The 23,039-nt window shown below is 44.0% G+C and overlaps 1 protein-coding gene across 4 annotated transcripts; it reads right to left on the bottom strand.

Annotated features, from left to right (window-relative positions):
- Positions 1 to 2,792: 2,792 nt before the first annotated feature.
- GFI1 (growth factor independent 1 transcriptional repressor) lies at positions 2,793 to 21,596 on the bottom strand. Of its 4 annotated transcripts, none has more exons than XM_063117687.1 (6): positions 21,422 to 21,596; positions 20,827 to 20,970; positions 12,102 to 12,505; positions 10,702 to 10,839; positions 6,449 to 6,614; positions 2,793 to 3,329 (listed from the first exon to the last, which is right to left on the bottom strand). In XM_063117687.1, the coding sequence occupies exons 1-6, from the start codon at positions 21,594 to 21,596 to the stop codon at positions 3,151 to 3,153; spliced, it is 1,206 nt and encodes a 401-aa protein (XP_062973757.1). In that variant the 3' UTR covers positions 2,793 to 3,150. The 4 variants fall into 4 exon arrangements, with proteins under 4 accessions (XP_062973757.1, XP_062973766.1, XP_062973773.1 ...); XM_063117696.1 differs by having other exon boundaries at positions 20,827 to 21,027; positions 21,482 to 21,596; XM_063117703.1 differs by having other exon boundaries at positions 20,827 to 21,019; positions 21,498 to 21,596.
- Between the last annotated feature and the right edge of the window lie 1,443 nt (positions 21,597 to 23,039).

Raw genomic sequence — 23,039 nt, 5'->3', positions numbered from 1 at the left:
AACATTTCAAATCCTTGTATTTGGACTGGGGTTATGATTTGTCAGAGCCTCAATTCATCACCTTATAAAGAGATGAATAATAAAAGAATATTTAAACCACTTTTGCTCACTGGGCAAGTACTGAGAGTAATAAATACCAATAAGTAAGTTACTTCAAAAGCAGAGGTTATTTTTGAAAATATGTCAGCTCTATGACTTAATAGCACAACTGTACTACTCTTATTGATCAACAAGTAAGACTGATGAATATGTGTCATTGAAATGACACAAATGCTCATGCCGAAGCTGGGTTTAAAGGGACATCATATTGGCTAATGTTGATGTAAAACTAGAAACTGTCCTGTTTTGCTGTTTTTAGCAGATGGTCTGATATATATATATATATATATATATATATATATATATATATATATATATATTATATGGGCCTGGTCCATGGCAAGCCCATAGAGACATGTATATGAATTGCATGAATGTTCTATACATGCTTTCAAGTTCAATCCTACATCATTGGGGGCACAAGCTCATAGATCTGTAGTTCTGATCTCCAAGTCAGTCTCTTAAGGATCATAGTACTAGTTTGATTAAAGGTTTCTAATGAAATAAATACTACTCCCAAGATTCCTCAGTACTTTATTAATTTAAAACATTATTCCAATAAATATGCATCAATGAAATACGACACACTGTAAAATCTAAATAAAGGCATTTACAATCCTACCTATAAAGTAAAAACATATTATCTCCCCCACCCCACCCCATGAGGTATGCACAGGATTAGTTAAGGCAAATTCCTACTATAACACACTGATAGTAATTCCTGGGTCCTTCTAGGCATGAGACCATTTCCGAGCAAATAGCCTAGATATTCAAACCAGTGTATCGGGAGCTCATCAGCTATTTCTCACCTACTCATTATCTATTTATAAAATGCCAATGGCATTTAGGAAGGAAAATCTGTCCCTGACCCTTTACTTCTGCCCTTTTTGACTCAAGGGCAAACCACATCAGTTTCTAGTTAATAAGGCATCACTTGTTTTGCATTTGGCTCTTCCTTTTCATCTCCCCATAAGCTGTTTCCTTCCCCAAAAATGCAAAGTAAAGGATATGCATGCACACACGTGTGTAACAACCAGGGTTTCGCTAGGTATGATTGGAAGCTCTTGGAAGACACCATCATTTGGAAGAACATCATTTTATCTTAAAACCCCTGGCTTGAAGGGGACTGTTGTAGATTTAACAAATGGCATGGGTGTGCAATTATGATGGAAAAATGAAACAGAGCATGGGGCACGTGGGAAATGCTGGCATCTGGCACAACAATTTACTACTTGTGTTCCATTTGGGGCCAAACTACACATTACCTTAGCTGCATCGTTCTGGCCTTGAGTGCTCATTTTCCCTCCAAAAGTTACCAACATGCCTGCCCAATCTGGATCAGTATCCTAGTGTGTGCTGGAGCTAGGGAGGCTTTAACCCTTTGCTTCTGCTGCAGCCTGAATCCAGATTGAGGGGCCCCACACCTGTAACTTACATTACCAAAAAAGTATCCATTCACTTCAATGGCACACTTTTTGTGAGTTCAAATTCCAGGCCCAGGGGCCCAGATCCAGATTGGGAGTGCAAAGGGTTGAAGCCCACTAAACCTTCTCCCCCCCTCCCATGCTAGAGTCCCAATCCAGATGGAGGACCACCGCACTGGCAATTTTGAAAAACAGTAACTCTACACTCAAAGCCAGAATGATGCAGCTAAGTTAATATGTATTTGGCAAGCTTGACCAGGCTTAGAAAAGGACGTGTTGGGTTGCATCCAGTATAAGTCCTACTTAGAGTAGACCTATTGAACAGAATGGCACTTAAGTTAGACTAACATTGGATACAACCCATTGGATTCAATCCATTCCGTCTATACGATGCATGGCTGAAGTAGTCATGGAAACCTTTTCTGCAAGGGGTGGGGGAAGGCCTCAGGACCCAATCCCAGTGTCCAACAATCCTAAAAGGGGCGAGTCAGACCCCTTGGCTGGGGGTGAGCCTAGCAGGCTCCCTCCTAGTTCTCCAGTAGGAGCTTCTTCTGGACAAAAATTTGAGTAGACTATTAAGGCTCATTCCCTCAAATCCTATCAAAGTTTGAGAGGAGTCTGACTTACTCCATCCATCCTGATGACTGCCTCTATCCTTTAATGGTTGCCTGTCAAAGAGAAGTTTGCCACACACATTTGAAGCCAATGTGCTTATGGCTGAAAGTTTTTGCCACACACCTATAGACCTTCATCACACCTCCACTCATCACTGAAGCGCTATGAAGAGAGAAGAAGCCGCCCAGTGCATATTCTCCATGCTACGTAGCAATGAAAGGCCCAAGAGCCCCTCCCCTTTTTCAGACAAGGAGTCAGCGAATAGGGAGCAGCCAGGGATTTGCCATGGTTAGTCAGATCCCTTGTAATGTGGGAATGGTCGAATGCAAGACTGAAAGACACCATTGGCCTTAGGCTTGGGACCTTCTTTGCCACTTGCATGTTTCAGAATCACGTCTGACCATCTCTGCATTATAAAGATAAGAGGAAAAGCAGACCTAAATCCCCATTCACTCTGAAAATGTTTCCAGGAACAAAATAGTTAAGTAAAACCAGTTTTAACTGTGAAATAGTACACAATAAAACACCATTGTTCTGTCCTTTGTCACACTGCTCAGTGTGTTTAACATGTAAACTCGTGTAGTTCAGGTTTCCCAGAAAAGTTACTTTCAGGAACCAGCCAGGCTAACTGGGGAATTCACCATGGGTGCGGGAAAGAGAAGGACTTTCTGGTTCATAGGCGACAGGTAGCTTGTAGTGGGGGGTTTATGTTATTTTTCCAGTGTTTAATTTTAAAAGAAGAGACACAGAGAAAAAGAGGCTTTACCCCACCTTTCTTCAGCCTTGGCATCCCACTTTCATCCCAAGAGCTTTTGGTAAAGTTCTGCAAAATGCTGGCTAGCCTGCTCTGACTTCCTGTTTAGTGACGATATGGCAGGAAGTGGGCCAGAGGAACAGAGCAGAAAGGCAGGTGCAGGAAAAGGGCAGCCCACCAGGAAGAAGAGGAAGTCCGTTGACATAGTGTTTGTGTCAGGGTTTGGGGTTTGTTTTTTCCCCAGATTTTGCATGGCTCTCATTTCAGACCATGTTGGGTCTCCCGGTGTCTCCGCAAATCCACCTTTCTCTGGAAACCTTTGCCACACAGATCACAGCCAAAGGGCTTGAAGCCGGTGTGCTTCCGACTATGGGTGATAAGGTTGGAGCTCTGGCTGAAAGCTTTGCCGCACACCTGGCACTTGTGGGGCTTCTCACCTGAGGAGGATGAGAGGACAGACACAGAGTTAAACAATGTAGCATCCCTAGCAAAGTATCCTGAAGAGTCCATTGTCACACCCAGATAGCCAATGTGTGGTCACTCTGCCTGGATAAATGCTAAAGATAAAATACTTATTAAAATGTGTGCTTAATTTTAATGGGCCTACTTTATTTATTTATTTATTTATTTATTTATTTATTTGATTTTTATACCGCCCAATAGCCGAAGCTCTCTGGGCGGTTCACAAAAATTAAAACCACAATAAAACACGGATCAAATGTCTAATCCAGCAATTAGGCACAGTCAAAGAAGACAAGGTAACTCTCACACTGACCTTTCAAGTAATCTAAAAAGAGGATACCAATTTGCATAACATTTACATATGAATATTTACCAGTACATATGCAAATTTTGAAACACTACTACTACTACTACTAGTAATAATAATAATAATAATAATAATAATAATAATAATAATAATAATAATGTGACTGTGTGACTGCTCAATCAGGTGTTCAGGTGCTAACTGGTGAAGGGAAACTTAAAGTTCCCTGCTCACTCTCTCTCCCCTCCTTTGGGCCTTTAAACCCAAGCTGGACAGCCCTTCAAATGAAGGACACTTCCATATAGAGGTCTATCCTCTGTAAAGTAGAACACCTAGCCAGCCAATGGCTGAGCTTTCTGTGGAAGAGTAGCATATAAGTATATAAACAGTATGCTTTTTAACAAGTGCAGAATTTTTTTTTAAAGCAACAAATCAACTCCCAAGTCATGATTCTTTCCACCCCTACCATGCTTGACCTTTTCTGAATGCAACACTCTTTACCAAAAGGAAATGCTACCCTGTGGACTCCTCTTTGCAGAATTAAGACATACGCTTTTTCTCTTGACTTCTGGACCGAAGGGTCTAGCCTAAATAACAAATAACACTCCCATCCTCGGTATGTGTCATACTCTTGGAACAAATGAAGCATGGAACCAAATGGGGCCCATTCATTGAGCAACAAATGGCTGCACCAGCCTTCCTCAACCTGATGTCCTCCAGACATTTTGGACTTTAACTCCATCAGCCCTAGTCAGCATGGCTAATAGTCAGGAATTTGGGGAGCTGTAGTCCAAAACATCTGGAGGGCAGCAAGTTGGGGATACATTGGCTTATACTTCATGCCATTGGGGGAGAGGGGATCTGGGACACAGTGCACCACATGTTGCATTATTCTAGGGCATTGTGGGAAAAGAATTGTGGCTGCTATATAAAAATTGCAGTCACCAATGAGGGCCAACATTTCTTTCACAATACCCCAATGCATTGGGGCACTGTTACATAATGCCCCAATGCAACATCTGGGGCATTATGGGCAAATACAATGGTGTGCATCAGGAAACAGCTGCCAACATGACATTTGCCATCACCAGCAGAAGAAGTCACACACACACACACACACACACACACACACACACACACAATCACACCATGAATGGGAGTAATGAAAAATGAAAATTATGGCAAGTAACAAAATGAATGTGATTTGCATGAATGAATAACAAAATGGATGTGGTCTTTTAAAATGACAATAAATGGAGTAACAGAATACCCCACCTCGAACACCTCTATGTCATTCGTTTGGGAAACTGAGAGCACAGTGCAATTTAAAGGGCAAAGGGGCATCTGGGCAGGTGGGCTCTGAGCCTTCCAAAGGCCCCTCCTAGGGGAGGGGCCATAGCTCAGTGTGGTAGAGCACATGCTTTGGATGCAGGAGGTCCCTGGTTCAATCCCTGGCTTCTCCAGGTAGGGTGAGGAAAGAATCCTGCCTGAAACCCTGGAGAGCCACTGCTGCCAGTCAGTGTTGACAATATTGGGCTAGATGGACCAATGGTCCAACTCAGTATAAGAGCAGCCTCCTATGTTCCTATGCTTTTCTTATCCCTGCAGTCAGTCATTTGGTCCCCTCCTGAATGGTTTCCAATACTGGAAGTGGCCCAGCTGGGAGAAAGGTGCTTGGAGGAAGAGGTCATGGGGAAGGGCAAAGAAGGGTAGATGTAGGTGGAAGGGGAATTCAGCACTCCCTCTGCCCACACAAGCCTGTGGCCCTTTAAATTTCACCCACCCCCTCCCAGTTGTAACATGTCAATGGGGCAAACCCACCCTGATACACATGCAGTTTTGTCCTTGCCATGTGCAATTTGGGCCCTGGTCTGCTATTTAATATAGCCAGATGGAAGGAATTTTAAATTTCTGCATACTGCAGCTACTGTAATGTGGTGGCAAGCCATTCCTGTGACATGGCTCACCAGACAGATGGAGGAGTCATGTTCTCTGTACCAGCACAAATGCCTGAATATGGAGACAATTGACCCAGCTTTGCAATAAGGTGCTCCATGCAAACAGTTTACCACGTGGTGATTGCATCTCCTATTGCTGGTGCAATGCCTTCTTCTGCGAGGCTGGGGACTAGTGGTCAGCTTACTGGGGTGCCAGGATGGGGCTTGGCTTCTTTTCTTTTTGTGGCAGACTTTGGCTACTGGTTTTAGAAGGCTATTGGAGGGTCATGGTTTCGCTAAAATTGGGAAGGGTGAGTTAGTGAAGGAGGGGCATGTAGATTTCATGAGGTTCTCCCTAACCTTTGCCCAATATTTTGAACACTGCCAAGAACAATGAAAAAGGTTATGTCACTTGCGCTGTTCTTATGGGGGCAAATCTATATATTTATTTATTAATTTCTATAATGCCCAACAGCCAAAGCTCTCTTTAATATATGTTCCAAATTGTTTTGCTATGACTGAGTGATCCCAAAGGAATGCACTACTCTGATTTTACATATGCCCATTTTGTCCATTTTTTAAAAAATATGTCCATTCAAGCTTGGAATTTCCCCCCACTTTCCTTCAGAAACCATGTTTCTAAAACTAATTGCTTGTACTTTGGAAGAGAAATAGAATGGATATCCTTGTCATCAAGTCTCCCCCTTTAGTAGGTGCACACCAAGTTCTGTTAGAAGTATGTCTGTAGGGAGGAACGCACTGGTCAAAGAAGTACATTGAGGCCCATTTATCCCAATAACAGGAAAAGTAAATGTCTGTGATGTGTGGGAGCTGAGAAGGATGTAAGGCTCACCTGTATGGATGAAAGTGTGCTTCTTCATATCAGATTTCTGGTGAAACCTCTTCCCACAGTACTGACATGGATAAGGCCGAGTATCTGAGTGGATGAGAAGGTGGGTAGACAAGGTGGAAGATCTCTTGAAGCTCTTGCCACAGATCTTACAGTCAAAGCTGCGTTCCTGTGGAAAGGGAAAAGGCTTTATTGCACTGCATAAGGCACATAGCCAGAGGCATCAGGACTGGAGCATTCATTGTATCGTCCTCACTAAAGGGTCCATGACATAACAAGGGCTCATAGAACACTAACCCCATGGAACAACCTAACCAACAGAGCCAATGGTGAGGAATGATAAGAGTTGTAGGGCAAAACATTTAGAGAACCTCAGGTCTCCAAGGAAGACTGACTAAGGGCACAATCTTCTGCATATTTAGATAGAAAAAAACATCCCGTAACTCCCACCATGCCCCAGCAAACCAGCCAACTGGGAGTTGTACAGCTGTTTCCTGTCTAGACATGTATAGGATTGTGCCCCTAAATGTGATAAAGAATCATATGGTCTTCTGCATTTAATGGTTCCACAGCCAGAAAGTAAGGTGATGTCACCAAAGCCTGGTGCTAAGGAAGACTATGAAAGGTGCACAGAAAATGTATTAATCCAAGAGAATAGTCAACATCCCAGTATGCTTCAGGCTATATAACATTTCTCCAGAGAAACATGTGATTCCTCAAAATGAGGGCCAAACTACATGTTACTTATGTGGTTTGCCCTTGACTGCTAGATTTTTCTTAGACAAACAGACAGTGCAAAGGTCTCAATCCATATCATGACCATGCCATGGGGTGTGGGGGCCTAGGGGGACTTTAACCCATTTCCTCTTTACTGCAGTTGCAATCCAGACTGGGGGTTCTCCATCTGCTATTTGCACGATGGGGAGTTCCAATTGGAGTGAATGGGAGTCCCTGACCATTGGCTATGCTGGCTGGGGTTGATGGGAGTTAGAGTCCAACACCACCTGGAGGGCCACAGGTTCCCCAACCCCTGTTCTACTGTTTGTCTATTGCCACTGGTATCCTGAGATATGCTACCTCTGAACCCAGAGATTCGATGTGTAGCTATTCTAACTAAAAGCCATTGACAGACCTATCCTCTATGAATTTATGTAATTCATGGTGGGCACCATAGCAACTTAGGAAAGAAAAGTACAATTGCTGCAAGTTACACAATATATATACACATACAGTATATCTTTTCTCTCTCTCCCCTCCCCAACACTTTTGTGTGTGTGTCAATCATTTTAATTGAATCAGTAACCCCAGTTGCTGTGGTTTGAGTATAAGAGAGATAGCAATCTATTCATTCTCTCTACATAGTTCATAATTTTGTAAAGCTCTATCATACTTCCCCCAGTCACCAGTTTTCTAAACTCACAAGACCCAACATTTTTCTTCCTTGGACAGATAGTCCACTCCAATTTGGTATACGAAGCCTATTCTGGGTGACATTATTCAGCTGCTGGGGTCCATTCTTTGTTTCAATTGCCATTGCAGCACTGACTTCCAGGTAGACATTCGTACCGAAAAACTGCATTGTCTGTGAAGCTGAATAAATATTTATTTGCTAGTTTACAGCAAATCTGTATGGGAACTTCTGCTTTGGCATTTTAGTACCGAAGCCCCAATGAAGGCAAAAAAGCTGCACTGGCTTTACTGTTTTGATTGTGCAAACTGTACCTAGCTTCATCAGCAGTTGGAGCACACTAAACTGGATAGATTAAAGACAAGGAGAGGCCCTAGTCTTTAATCTAGAGACCATTCTATGCTTTAATGGCCACGTTCCTGCACAAACTGGCTTCCCCATTCAGTTCAATGAGGGTTACAATTCTGTGCTCACATCTATCCCTATGAACGTCTATGCAATCCCATTGAAATAAATGAGGAGGTGCACACTTGTACTCAATCACTGGATTTGAATGTTGTGATGATTTTCACACATGCCTAGATGCACCTATTAGGTCCTTCTTTTGCCATTAGATGCAGGTTTGAGCTTCTCATTCAAATATTTTAGTAGGAATAAGAATGCAGAAGAGAACCATTCTTAAACAGAATGTACATTCTGGCCAATGTAGGTTTTACATATGCATTCTAAATTTAACTCTTCTGAGGAAAAAGCCCGTAGTGTTCATCCTTTTAGTCTAATTTAAAGGCTCCAAGAGTTTTAAAGCAGATGCCATTTGGTTACCATTATAAAATAGTGGTGGTGATGATGATGATGATGATGATGATGATGATGATATATTCCTTCTCCTCTTGAATTAGCTAGGGTGACCATAGGAAAAGGAGGACAGGGCTCCTGTATCTTTAACAATTGCATAGAAAAGGGAATTTCAGCAGGTGTCATTTGTATATATGGAGAACCTGGTGAAGTTCCCTCTTCATCACAGGAGTTAAAGCTGCAGGAGCTATACTAGAGTGACCGGATTTAAAAGAGGGCAGGGCACCTGCAGCTTTAACTGTTGTGATGAAGAGGGAATTTCCTTTTCAATACAACTGTTAAAGATACAGGAGCCCTGTCCTCCTTTTCATATGGTCACCCTAATTAGCAGTATTGTTTCCCAACACTTCCTTGAGTACCATTAAAAGGAAGGGTGGAGACTTTGAAGGGTACATATGGAAGTGATGGGGGATGGCAGTGCTAATTCAAGGAAGAAAGAAAAATACTTTTCTTAGAATGGAACTCCTCTCCAACTTTAGTTCCCAACCACAAATCCTTCTGTTTGGCCACAAAACATTCACTTTCCTGTTCCAGGCCCTCTAATATTTTTAAGAAGGGATTCCCACTGAATTAAGTTCCTGTAGGATTCATTTTTGATGTTCTCTCCTTAATAAACTGCTACTTGGTACAGCTATTTTGTCTTAATTATTTTGTCATCATTCCTCTCCAGATAGGTCTCTTAAATTAATAGTGTTTTAGCACAGACAGAATCATATTGAAGTATGTGCTTATTTAGAGGAATATATGCAATCAGTGATAAAGGTGGGTTAATTCAAGCATAGATCCTTTACCTTTCATTCCATTTGCACCCTGACCCTAAAGGACAGTTCCTCAAAAATGCTTGACTGATTTCATTCAGTGACCAAGCTCTCACTACTGACTTCTCATTGATAGTTATTGCTTCACACCACCAAGCTCCAACCAATCACATGACAGGCACAGTTATCATATGGGGAAAGAGGACACAGTACTCCAACTTTGCAGTTTGAAGGAAGTTTTTTAAGTAATGGGTTAAGGTTTGTCTTCATTGAGTTTTCCACTGAGAAGTAACCCTACTCCTTCATTGGGTTCTTCTGGAGTTTACAACTCTGAAATCAAATGCATTTGTTTCTTCCATTTAGGGTCACCAAAAACCACATCTGCATGGTGGATTTCCAAGTAGGAACTCTTAGTAAACCTCTCACTGTAAGCATGGCAAGCCTTCTCAAACTTGGCACCCCCCAAGTATTTTGGACTCCAGCTCCCATCCTCAGCCAGCATGGCCAATGGTCAGGGATGCTGGGAACTATAGTTCAAAGCCTCTGGAAGGCACCAGGTTGAGGGGAGGTTGACCTAGAGGGTCTCCACACTAATGCTGGTGGTAGCCAGGAGCTTGGAGCTCACATGGAGACTTCACCTGCTTGGACTGATGTAACTTTGTTGGCAGAATTGTACAGGTGTTCTAGGCTTTATGCAGGATTTGGCAACCTTCTTAGATAAAAGGACAGATAAAAGGAAGTTAAACTGTGGAATTTGCTATCACAAGGCATTATGATTGTCACCAATTTGGAGAGCTTTAGATGGGTATTGGACAAATTCATGCAGGAGAAGGCTATTAATGGCTAATAGTCCTGATGGCTGTATGCTACATTTAGTATCAGGGGCAAAATGCCTAAGTACACCGGTTGCTGGGGAACACAAGTGGGAGGGTGCTCTTGCACTCATATCCTGCTTGTGGATTTCCTGTGGGCAACTGGTTGGCCACTGCGTGAACAGAATGCAGGGCTAGGTGGGCTCTTGGTCTGATCCACCATGGCTCTTCTTATGTTCTCATGGGGTGGGGCTGCAAGGTATGAAATATCACTAATTTGTCCCTTTAGTGGATAATGGTCCATCACTCAAGCTTTCCCAGCTGTGCATGATCATCCCAACACCTTCTCTGCCTGGAAGTCACCTGGTGCTATTGATCCATCATTCTTGAACTCCTCACCACCTTCCCCTGTCCCTGCCTCACCTGTGAGTGCACAGCTTTATGTTGCTCCAAGCTAACAGCATGGCCGAATGTTTTGCCGCACATTTCACAAGCGAAGGGTCTGGTGCCACTGTGTGAACGACGGACATGCACCTCCAGGCCATGTGGGGTGGAGAAGACCTGAGAAGGGAAGGAGAGAGAAAGAAGATGGTGTTTTCAGGACTGAAGCTCACAACAGGTTCTGAATCAAGGATCTTAGATATACTGAACAGAGATGTTTCCTTTGCACTACCACTGAGCTCAGGCCAAAGAATTTCACAGGGAACTGGACCGCTGATTGAGAAGTACTCTACTGTGGACAGTGGCTGCTCTTTTCAAGATTTATTTGCTGCTTCATATGCTATGTGATTATGCTTTGGGGATATTTTATTTTAGCTGTTTTATTACATGATCATGATGGCTTTATACAGTATTCATTGTTGTAAGCAATTTTTAAGGCCCTGTGGAGCTGCGTGGCTGGATTTTTTAAAAAAATTGCTTACACTGGTGAATGAATCAAATCAATCAATAGTTAGAAATATTGTAAACTGCTTTGAGGGCTAAACTGCACACTCTGGTCCGGGATTGGAGGCAGCCTGACTCAAAATACCAGTTGTTGGGGAACAGGAGAAGGGCAGGATCTACACTACTGCTTTAAAATGGTTTATAACAGTAGTGACAACTGTTGAGGCCCAGGACACACTCCATATACAGTTTTCAAACCATTTTCAAAGGTTTTCAAATCTTTGTTGTAGATTGGAGGGCTAATGCCCTCATTTTTTGCTTTTGGGCTTGCCATTGGCATTTGGTTGGCCACTGTGGGAAACAGGATAAACCTTTGGTTTGATCCAGCAGTGCTCTTCTTATCTATTTAAGAACCACCTCGACAATTAATAACAGGCCATCACAAGTCATTTGAGTCCCCCAGCAGATCTTCTGAGTCAGACCTGGCGCTGCTTTGACCAGCTGTTCTTCAGCCCAGCTCCTCCAGACCTTGTTTTATCGCATGCTTGTTATTGGCCACTCATGGATTTTCGTGGGTTCTTTTCATGACACCGTCTGCCTCCCATCTGCCTCTCGCTCCTTCTGCTCATTTTTCCGTGACAAAAAAGACTGGGAAACTCTGATTTTTTCGGCTGTGCCAGAACTTGCTGCCATTTCCTGCTGTGTGCAGGAGAAGCAGTGCAATAAAATGGCCACCGAATGGATCATGTGGTTGTTGCTTGCTTCCTCTTTCTTCCCCGTGTGAAGAAAGGGGAAGTGATTTGTCCTTATTGTGGGACAGGAGCAAGAGGCAAAGCAATGGTAGATAAATATGATTCCATGCCCCCACCCACCCTGTCGCTCCTACTGAAGTCAGTTGAATGGGCCAGGATGAAGAGGTTGTAGAACATAATCCATACCTTGCTGCATTTGACACACTTGTAGGAACCAGTGCTGAGCAACAGGGGGCGACAGAGGAGCTCCGGTTCCAATTTGATGCCACTTGCACTCTTCTCCTGTTGGAGTCCAGGCGGGGCCTCCACATAGATTCCAGGGGCTGCTGGCCGCTCAAAGAGCCCAGGGGAACCAAAGTCACCATAGAGTCCCAGAGCTGAGTTGCGTTCTGATCCATAGAGAGGGGGCTCAGATCCCCGCTCACAGAAGAGACCAAGGGACGAGCTTCGTTCCAGGGCGGGGCAAGGCCTGTAGCTCTGTACCAAATGTCTCAGCTCAGAACCTCCCAGGCTACTCCATGCATAGGGTTTCAAGGGCACCGAGAAGGGGGAACCCTCATCTAAGGATGGGCAGATGGAGCGCTCGGATGCTGTTGAGACACAAATTGAGCGGAGGCAGTTAACAGGGTTCACATAGCACATATACTCCCTAGCCTGGCCTATATGCTGACTTGCACTCGCTTTCTCTCTCTTTCTCAACTTATATACTGCTTTTGGGGACATATGATATCAAACAATTTGTTATACCAATCCTCCATCACTCGTAATTTCCCCCCTGCTTTCCTTCCACTTTTTTTTTTTTTTACCTCCAATGCATAAGCACGTACAAGCAGGTCCTGTCAGCTGAGTACTTCAACCAGACCACCTTTCTGCCTGGCAAAAATGGAACGACCCTTTAGTCTGGCTCTTTGGGGGCATTGAGGGAGTACAGTCCTGTCTCTGCAGAGATTCAGGTGTTGTACAATTTTAAAAAATGCTTTCAAGCCTGGGATGCAAGGTTGGGGTTTTATATTGAGGCTTAGAGCTGGCTGCTGGGAGAGATCACTTTCCCCTGCCTGCCAGGACCTGATGCAATCCATTCAAGCCAACAGCAAATCTCCCATCACAGCACACGCCCCCAACAAAAGAAAACGTGAGTACAGCACTACACGGAGGCTTAAGGGCACATTAAATGCATTTAGGGAAATAATCCAAACTTTAAGTGTTCTAGGAAAGGCTGGGGAAGAGGTAAGGTTTCAGCAGGACAGGCACAGCGTCATGTGAGTACCATGCTGCAAATCCACACACCAGGCACGGCAAGAGTGCACAAAATCGCTGGTGGGATGGAGCTCTATGGTGCACCGCTCACATTACAATTTCAAAAGACAGAACAACTCCTGATCTGGTGCCCTCCAAGAACTACACACCCCATCACCTCCAGTCATCCCAGATAACGACCATGCTGGACTGGGACTGATGGAGTTATATTTCCACAGATCTGGAAGGCATTGGGTTGGGGAAGCCTGATCCACTGTTTGAAATAAGTGCAAAATGCTGTCAGTATTAACATACAACAATAACAAGCAAGCCTTCATGCAGGCTATAGGCAACTTCTAATAGAATCATAGAATAGTAGCATTGGAAAAGGCCTACAAGGCCATCGAGTCCAACCCCCTGCTCAATGCAGGAATCCACTTAAAGCATCCCTGACAGATGGCTGTCCAGCTGCCTTTTGAATGCCTGTAGTGTGCGATAGTCCACTACCTCCCTAGGTAACTGGTTCCATTGTCGTACTGCTCTAACAGTCAGGATATTTTTCCTGATGTGTCAGCATATAGGCCTGTAACCTGAGCCCTACAGGTAGTTTATTTGTAGGTAGTTTAACCCTACAGGTAGTTTATTTGTAATAGAAGCATTCAAACAATCAACTTTCCATCTATAATGTTAGCCAGAGCAGTTTGACCATGTTATGCTGCTAATTTTATGAATGGGACCAAATTTGGATGCCTATATTTTTCTTCTAATTTCTAATTAATAAAAGTCTTCATTATCTAACAACCCCCCCCCCCATCATTTTAAACATTAGTTGACCCAATAAAGGCATCAGTCGCCTCTGGATTTCTTATTTTGTGTCATCATAGGAATCCTTCTGCTACATGATCAATTTTAGTCTAATTAATGCATGGCAATTATAACATTGTTGTGCCTGATCCAGTTCTCTCATTGTGCTTCTGTTCCACATATATTGTTTTCTAAGTACCAGATCCATTATATTTGTACCTAGGATCAGCGAGATAAGATTTCAAATAGAAGAGTGTGGTATAAGTAAATAAATAAGAGGGTCAATTGATCTGTAAAACACCTTGTGATTTTTTTTAATTTGAAGTTTTTATTGAAAAGTCATGGACGTCTCTTAGACCCCAATTAAATAAGTATTAGTGCCTAACAGTGCATTCCTATGAATGTTTACTCAGAAGTAAGTCCCACTGGTTTCAATTCTCAGATAAGTGTTCTTAGGATTGTTGCCTAAATGTCCAAAACCATGAGGGAAACTTTCATTTAACAACATATCTATTTATGCTGATGCAGCAATTCAAATACGGAGGTGATAAACATGAAGATTTTTATTGTTCATACCTACAATAGAAGATGTTTTGAGTTAAAAGAAAAAATACAGGAATCCTGTTAAACCCCATATGAAAGAACATTGGGAGTCATTACAGATCCCAGATACTATTCCAGTATTATAAATAGCAATCCAACTTTATATTTTTACATGGAATTGAGTCATTATCAGATTAATTTAATCATGGTTCCTTTCCTCATCACCGTATATGACAAACTGGTATGTCTGCACCTCCACCCTACGAGGTAGGACAGGCTACAAGACACCCCTTGTCTATTTTCCTCAGAGGTGGGCTGTCATTAATAACTCTTATTGAATATTAATATTCAATAACTCAAAAACATTAATATTCAATCAGAGGTTATCAACTCATAACCTGGATATGAGGTTTTATTACAACTCAATTTTATTACAGTTTTAGTAAGCAACATTTTTTTTAAATACACACACACACTGCTATTATAAGCAAATACAACATAAAATAATACCCAACACAGAAAACAATAATTTTAAAAGAAAAACAATTGACTGCAGAGTTATTATTTACCAGCTAGATGATCCCATAATAATCATAAATGTTTAAAAGAGAGGGAAATGGAAAGAGGTAATTAGTCTAATAACAACTATTAAAAAAAATAGCAGAAAAACAAGTACGATTTAACTGAAGTCTACCTGCCTCCATAACAGATTAATAAAGCAGTTTCTGCATGTGCTCCTTGAAGGAGGGACTAAAACAGTGTGATGGTAGCAATTTAAAAATATAGAAGAAATTAAGAGTGCAATCCTATGCATATTTAGAGAGAAAGTCCTACAACTATGCTGGCCAGGGAATGCTGCAACTTGTAGGTCTTTTTTTCTGTCTAAACATGGATAGGATTGTGCCCTAAGTGGTGTTTTGGACTTAAAAGTAGTGCTTTTCCAACGGAAGAGAGAAAAATACAATAGGGATATTGTTGGGGTAGGGATATGGATGGATTGTGCTACTAGTTTTTTAAAACATTTTTTTCAGCTATAATTTTGTACTTTATTTTTATTTATTTATTTATGACATTTCTATACCACCCAATAGCTGAAGCTCTTTGCTCTGACAATTTGAATAGATAAATAGTTAGATAGATAGAAGACGTCTCAGGTCAAATTTTAATAAAAGCTATCATATGTATCTATTTTAAGAAGTCTGGCTGTTTTTAAGAATGTATTAGTTTTATATGTTTTAATCAGTTTTATGTACTTTATATTTTTGGATTTCATGTTGTTCCCCACTTCGATCCAGAGAGGGAGGTGGGTAATAAATATATTATTATTATTATTATTATTATTATTATTATTATTATTATTATTATTATTTAGTTTATCATCCTCTAATTGCACCCCATCCCATCCTTTACCAGCCTTAAACAGCTTCACTGTCATATCCCATCCCTAACCAGAGAATGCACTGATATTGTAGCTCCCATATGCAGAAGCACTCTCTTCTTCGATGATGATGATGATGATGATGAGGCTGGTGACAAACAGAGAGGAAAGGCAATCCTGGACTAGGTGGCCCTTCAGTCTGATATAGCAAGTAGCTTTTATATTCTTAAGAAAGACGGTCATAGAACATTTTCATAAGGTTGTTGAACTCCAGATTTAATCATAATGCTGTAAGCATCACTCTTAATAAAAGCTATCATATGTATCTATTTCATTTCTCATTTTGTTAGGCCAGAGAAAGGTCTACGCTTTAAAATAGTCAGCTTGGTCAAACTTCTGACCCCCAGCACTCTTTTGTTGAAGGAAGAAGGCAGCAACTTTACTATTCTCAGCCTTCACCACAATGTAGCTTTATTAGTGGAAATGCTCAGATCTGTCAGCAATTTCCGTTTCTGAACAAAACTGAAAACAAAAACAAAAACAAAAAGCTTAAATGAAATGGTGTGTGGGGTGTGTGTGGGTGTGTGGGTGTGGGTGGGTGTGAAGTAGACCCAATGTCAAACTTGCTTTACCAGTGCCATATAAAGCCCCAGAAAAGTAATGGGCATGGGGCGGGGCTCTATGGTGCCAATCAATGGAGAGGACATAGAGTAAGAGATTGGAGGAAAATGAGGAGAGTAGGAAATAAACAAGTAGGAATGACTGTGATGGGAGGACCAAAAGGTCCATGTCTCTGCTAGTTCCTCTCTGCATTCCTCAGTACAATCTTGAGAAACACGGAACCAATGTTTCCATCCTATCCTTTCCCAGCCTTAAACAGCTTCACCATCATACTTCATCCCTAACCAGAGAATGCACTGATATTGTAACTTCCATATGCAGATACACTCTTATTTATTTATTTATTTATTTATTTATTTATTTATTTATTACATTTCTATACCGCCCAATAGCCGGAGCTCTCTGGGTGGTTTACAAAAATTAAAGTTAAAGAAACAGGAGCAGCACTGATAAACAGCCCTCTTCTTCTTTAATTACTATCAGAAGCTGGTGACAAACAGAGAGGAAAGCCAATGCTGGACTAGGGCCGTACCTAGACCTAAGGTTTATCCCAGGATTGTCCTGGGGTCAAACCTGTTCATCTAAGTGCCACACAGGGCATCCAGAGCTCAGGCAGGGACGAACCCGGGATGATCCTGGGATAAACCTTAGGTCTAGCTACAGCCTAGGTGACCCTTCCATCTGATCTGGCAAGTAGCTTTTAAGTTCTTTAGAGAAACAGTCATAGAACATTTTCATAAGTTTGTTAAACTCCAGATTTAATCATAATACTGTAAGCATCACTAGAAATATACTTCAGCGGCACATGACAATGCGAGTGCTTTAGATTTTTTTTCCCCAGACAAAAGCTTTTTGAATGTCCTGGTTAGATATTAATCTGTGCAAGCCAGAATCATGATTTTGAACAAGAGATTTCCTTCATTTGAAGTAGACATGCATTGATGACATCCAGGCACATGGCTACAGACATGAAGCCACAGGACTACATTTGTATAATAAAAAATACATGTGTAGAATGAATGCATTATGTACATGTATGTTTGTGTGTACATATGAATACACACACAAGATGCAGCATACAATTTCTCATTTATTATTATGTGCCAATCAATTGCTTTGTTTTTATTCCCTTCTGTAGACTTCAGTTTCGTTTGCTCTTAACTCAGTAGTGTGTGTGTGTGTGTGTGTGTGTGTGTGTGTGTGTGTGTGAGAGAGAGAGAGAGAGAGATTATTATTATTATTATTTATTTATATAGCACCATCAATGTACATGGTGCTGTACAGATTACACAGTAAATAGCAAGACCCTGCCGCATAGAAAGGGGTACATCCTTGAGTTCCAAATGAAAAACACTCTGGGAATTGGAATACATAAGAAGCCTCCGTCCGGCTTCTCTGGTCAGTTACAATTCCAGAGACAGATATGTAGTGGGGTACCAGGAGAGGCAGCTGAGTACCCAGTTCCCTGCTGTAGATCTCTGGAAGGAATCATCCCCCCCCAGGAACTCTCACTATCACAGTAAACAGCATCATGGTGGGTTACTCATCTTTCCTGGCTAGTATTGTCTTTCTTCTGAAAGGCCATAAACGATTTTCCTAGCAGGTAAGGTATAACAGACTGGAAGGAAAACCACATACAAGTATGCGAAAGAGACCAAACATTTGGTCTGTTTGGATTCTCCATTCCTATGCTTACATGTTCACTATTATTTTTGATGGATGTTCAGCTGTCCATGCCATCATACATTATCATTATTTCGTAGTCACCGCCCTGGTAAATCTATATAGGTGTATAAATATGTGTTACAGCCCAATCCTTAGAAGCTCCGCTGTGCTCAATGAGGCTTACTCCCTGGTACCTGTGCATAGGATCACAGTCTTAAATTATACAATTGCCCGCATACACCAGAGGCTTAAACAAGCAGGAAAAGCGGGTATTATATTCATTTCGTTGGGACCTCTTGAACTGCCGCAGAAATCTTGCAGAGACGAGAAAGACACCTAAACATATTGTAGCCTATGAAACAGTCTTAGTTGGAGGCACAGGGCCATGACCTGACAGGTTGTGATCTGCAGCTTTAGCCAGCACCAGGGCTGTTTTCTGGGCAATCAAGATTTGCAACACATCACTTTTCGTACATTTCCTAGAAAAGCACGACTTGGTGAAACTGCAACCGCTTTGCGAAGGGGGTGGGGAGGGAGAGAAGATGAGGTTTCTTACTGCACCATACAGCCGTTTTAAGAATCATTTCATTTAGTAAAGATTTTTGGAAGTCCTTTTTGGAAATTAGCTAGAAATTAGCTCTTCCCCTTTCTCTTTTTAAACTGCCTGGTTTCCCTCTTTGTAGCTGCCAGAGAGCTTTTCTCTTGGGCTTTTACCATTTGCTGGGGTTGGGTGTTTCCCCTTTCCCCTGGATTTTAAAAAAAGAAACAAGTAAAGAAAACCGCCAACAAATTGTTCTAAGTCGCCAGGGCTGTGTTTTTAAACGCGTGGATGGCAATGCTGAGGACGCCAAATGAGGAGCGAAGCTTCCTCCTGGGTCCGACCACATCAAAGGCAGAAGGAGCCAGTCGGAGGCTGCTCGGCTGCTCTTGAGATGTCGCCAGAACTAGAGGAGTTTGCACTGCCCGGGTCGAACTCGGGAGGGTGGGGAGGGGAGGGGAGCGCCGGGGTGATGCTATCTCTAGGCAGGTAGAAACGTTTCTTTTTATGGACAGAGTGGGAGAGAAAAAGAAAGAAAGAAAGAAAGAAAGGAAGGAAGGAAGGAAGGAAGGAAGGAAGGAAGGAAGGAAGGAAGGAAGGAAGAGCGAGCGAGCTTCTGCTATTTAGATGCACACATCTCTTTCTCCATTCGAGTCGGATTTCCCTAGAGTAGGGCTGGGCGAACCTGAGACTAGCAGATTATTATTATTATTATTATTCTAACACCACAAGATTCTTCAATTAGAACCGAGTGCAAAAGACATACACTTCGAATTAAAAGAATGATGAGCCCAGGAATTTATTTTGACTACCAAAATTGAGCGGACAGAAATGCACTCTGGATTACTTTCTTCATTTCAGTCCTATACATGTAAAGGAAGAAGAGATATTTTGGGGCTGCTTCTCTTAAAACAATCGGGAGTCAGAAATCCTTGCCATGAACTGAGAATCCACGCAGAGATCTTATCAGTAGATCCCGATCCATTTCCTTCCCACCCTTGCCCTGGAGTTGCACCGAGAATATATTAAGATATGCACATGCCCTGGAACGAGGGACTGGATCGGTCCCGGTCCTCAGTGCAAATACTTCGGAAATCCTTTGTGCACAGATTCCACTGAATACAAGCAGCTTTGCTTCTCTCCCAACCCCAAGTGCGGATTTCGTTGGCTGGAAATGCTGCTCTTTATGCCACTCCCTTTCGCAAAGCGGATGCTGGTTGTTGCACACCGCCTCGATCGCTTTTTAGAAAAGAAGGCCGGTTACCAGAGTACGTCCCTCGGCTAATCCTAATCTGGTCTCACACTACAGCTCTTTGTCCTTTGCACACAGATTCTGTTTTAGGTACCCACGCACCCACCCGTATTTCAATTTTTTTTTAAAAAAAAATGTAGAGAGAGATTGCTCAAGTTTTCCCCTGAAATTCGGATTGGAAAATCCAGACCTTACATTTCCACTCATTTTTTAGCTTGCATGTTTCTAATTCGCTCTTCCTCCCCGGCTGCGCTGAATGAAAAGTTTTGGTTTTCCAAACAGTACGTTCTTGATGCGAAGACACAAAACCATTTTCAATTCGTCTTCCCTTATTTAAATCAAAATCACATATCTGAAAGCTTTTTTTTTAATTAATGCTGCAACGGACTGAACACCTGAAAGGCGATGCGTGGCTTCCCATCCCCCCCCCCCCCACGGGAATATGGGCGGGGTGGATACTCCTTGAGCCGATCGGGAGGTATCTCTAGGAAGTGACTTAGATTTACTCCTGGGCCTAGGACTGCTCTGTAAGAGTGCCATCCTATAGGTAAATGGGCACAGGACTGCAGCCTAAACCTACGATTCTAACCGAAACGCACCGTCCTGTCTGGAAGCAGCAGCGAAGGCTGGCGGCTCGGATTTCGGGTGGAACCAACAGAACTCTAAAGGGCTATCCAAGGTGCTGAACCCTGGGGGTTCATCACCTTGGACAGCTCTTTTCAGAGTTCTAACTTGTTGCGGCTGAAACCCAGAATGGATTTTCAGCCCACGATATGGGAGCCGCCAGCCTCCGCTGCAAAGCACCGGCCACCGCCACAGTGCCAGGCTGCGGAACACACACCTCCCTCCCTCCCTCCCTCCCTCCAGCGCCTACCTGGCGAGGCTGAAGGGGAAGGCGGCCTCCAGAAATCCTCCAGCTCGGCGGCTCTGTCGCACACGCTCCCTTCGCAGCTGGGAGCCGAGTCGGAGGTCCCGTCCGCCCCGTCCGGCAGCTGAGAATCCGGAGAGAAGCGATCTTGTCGCGGGGGCTCCGGGTCCGGCAGGCCCAGACTCATCTCCCCAGGAACCTTAGCGTCTGTCCAGAGAGAAGGACCTGGTGAAACCCCTGTTTCTCCCTCGCTACCGATTTAACCCGTAATTAAATCCTACCCACCCACCCCCAGGTTCTGGACGAATAAAATCGAATCCGAATAAAACATGCGGAGGGCAGGAAAGATAACTTCTGCCCCAAGAGCCACTCTCGGCCACTCAGCGTGCGAAAAGCGCAGCTAATCTCTGTCTTTGGGGAGGGGGGGTGGAGAGAAAAGGGGGAAGCTCGATTTGTCTCAGATTTATAAAAATGGGCTCTTTTTATTTTATAGTGATTCGGTTCCTCCGTTCTCTCGATGCAGAGTAAGCAGGCGCTGAAGGAATCGCGCCTGCCTGCCCGCCTGCCCGCGATGCGCCTCCGAGGGAAGACCCCGCTGGATCCGCCTTGGCGAGGTGGCCTGGGGTGGCTCTGCGCCGGGCAGTCCCGACCCCGCGCTTACCTGCGCAGATCTGAGCCAGGACGCTCTCCAGGCTGAGGCTGTACTCGCCGTCGGGCGCGCGGGGCTGGTGGTAGCTGTGCGCCTTCTTGCTCTTCACCAGGAACGACCTGGGCATGGTGCCGCAGCGGGGGTGGCCGAGGGGGCGCCGGCGCCGGGCTTCTCCTTCCTCACGCCGCTCGGAGGCTCCCCGTGACCAGTCCCAGCCGTCCCAGCGCCCTCCGAGCGTCCCCGCAAGTGAGCCGCCGCGTGAACTGCCCGGCTCTGCTGGAAGGGATCTGCGCGAGAGGTGGGACAAGCCATTGGTTAGGGAGCTGGGCGAGGAGGAGGAGGAGGAGGGGCGTGCCTGGCGGGCGGGCGGGCGGGCAGGCAGGGCGGCTCTGCCGTCCGCCAGGTGGCATTCGCACAGGTGGACCCCGCGCCCAGCCCAGCCAAGCCAGCAGCTGGGCTCGTCCTTGGCTTCGGCCTGGGGAAGTGTGGCGGGTCAAACCCCGAGATCGCGCTCGCTCACCTGCCTTTTTTTCCAGGGATCGTCCTGGCGTCATCCCTGTGCATGCAAATGACACACAGGGGATCCCAGGAGCAGGCAAGGATGATCCCCCCATTTGCCTGGGAAAATCCTTAGGTGTAGAAAGGGCCCACCCTCGAAATCTAACACTTAGAACGAATTTCACCCACCTCCACCGGACTTTGCTGCAACACACACACACACACACACACACACTTCTTGGGCTGCCACTGAGCAGACTCCAGGTGAGACAAAGCTCCATCACACCTACTCCCCCCCCACACTTTGAGCCTGCGGTTTCCCCCTCCCTTTCCTTAGCGAGTCTGGCTCTGGAGTCTGGACACTTTCACCTCTGTGCTCTTTCAGCTCACCTGGATTGCTATTGTGCCTGCCAAACCTCCCGCCCCCACCCCCGCCCCCTACGTTCTCCTTCTCCCTGCAGTTAATTTTTTAAATGTTTTAATTTTAAAAAAATATTTCTGCACAAATACAATAGTACCACAGCCCGAAACTGTTCAACTATGGTAAAACAACACACTATGCTTTCCCCTAAGATCGTATTAAACAATGTAAGTGAAGAGAAAGTATTACAATTAGTTTTTGGAGAAGTTTGTGGTCAATGTTGGCATGAAATCTAGACATGCCTACTCAGGAGTAAGAACCATAGAGTTGAATGGGACCAAGCCAGGGCCTCCCTTGCCTTCTCTGTGGGTGTGGGTGTGTTCCCTTGCCCTCTCTCCCTCCCCCTTCACGGCTGAGAACCGCCCTGTCAGCAAGACCTCCCCTAGACACACACACACCAAAAAACGGGATGGTCACATATAGTGCAAGGACAGCGATACACAGGACAGAGAGTGGCTTTATTGCGCACTGAGGCAAAAGCAGTGCGATAAATCGCTCGTGTGATGGAGCTCTTTATTGCCAAAGGGCAAATTCTCAGCAAAATGTGGAGGCTCTCTCTTAGAGCATGTCTACACCATGCCTAAATCCTGGGATCATCCCAGGATCATCCCTGTGCATCCAAATGACACATAAGGGAACCCGGGAGCAGGC

This window comes from Elgaria multicarinata, chromosome 1 (genome assembly GCF_023053635.1).
Source record: "Elgaria multicarinata webbii isolate HBS135686 ecotype San Diego chromosome 1, rElgMul1.1.pri, whole genome shotgun sequence".
Classification (NCBI taxonomy): domain Eukaryota; kingdom Metazoa; phylum Chordata; class Lepidosauria; order Squamata; family Anguidae; genus Elgaria; species Elgaria multicarinata.
The sequence above is the reverse complement of the archived record's forward strand: the minus strand, read 5'-3'. Positions and strand labels throughout refer to the sequence as shown.

What these genes read in the sequence shown, in the direction of transcription:
- GFI1 (XM_063117687.1), bottom strand. Translation starts at nt 21,596, where the DNA reads ATGCCCAGGTCGTTCCTGGTGAAGAGCAAGAAGGCGCACAGCTACCAC. An exon ending in AGTGTGTCAAATGCAGCAAG is followed by an intron (nt 10,840 to 12,101) that starts GTATGGATTATG and finishes TTCCCTTCTCAG; the next exon opens with GTCTTCTCCACCCCACATGG. An exon ending in GCACACTTTCATCCATACAG is followed by an intron (nt 3,330 to 6,448) that starts GTGAGCCTTACA and finishes CATCCTCCTCAG; the next exon opens with GTGAGAAGCCCCACAAGTGC.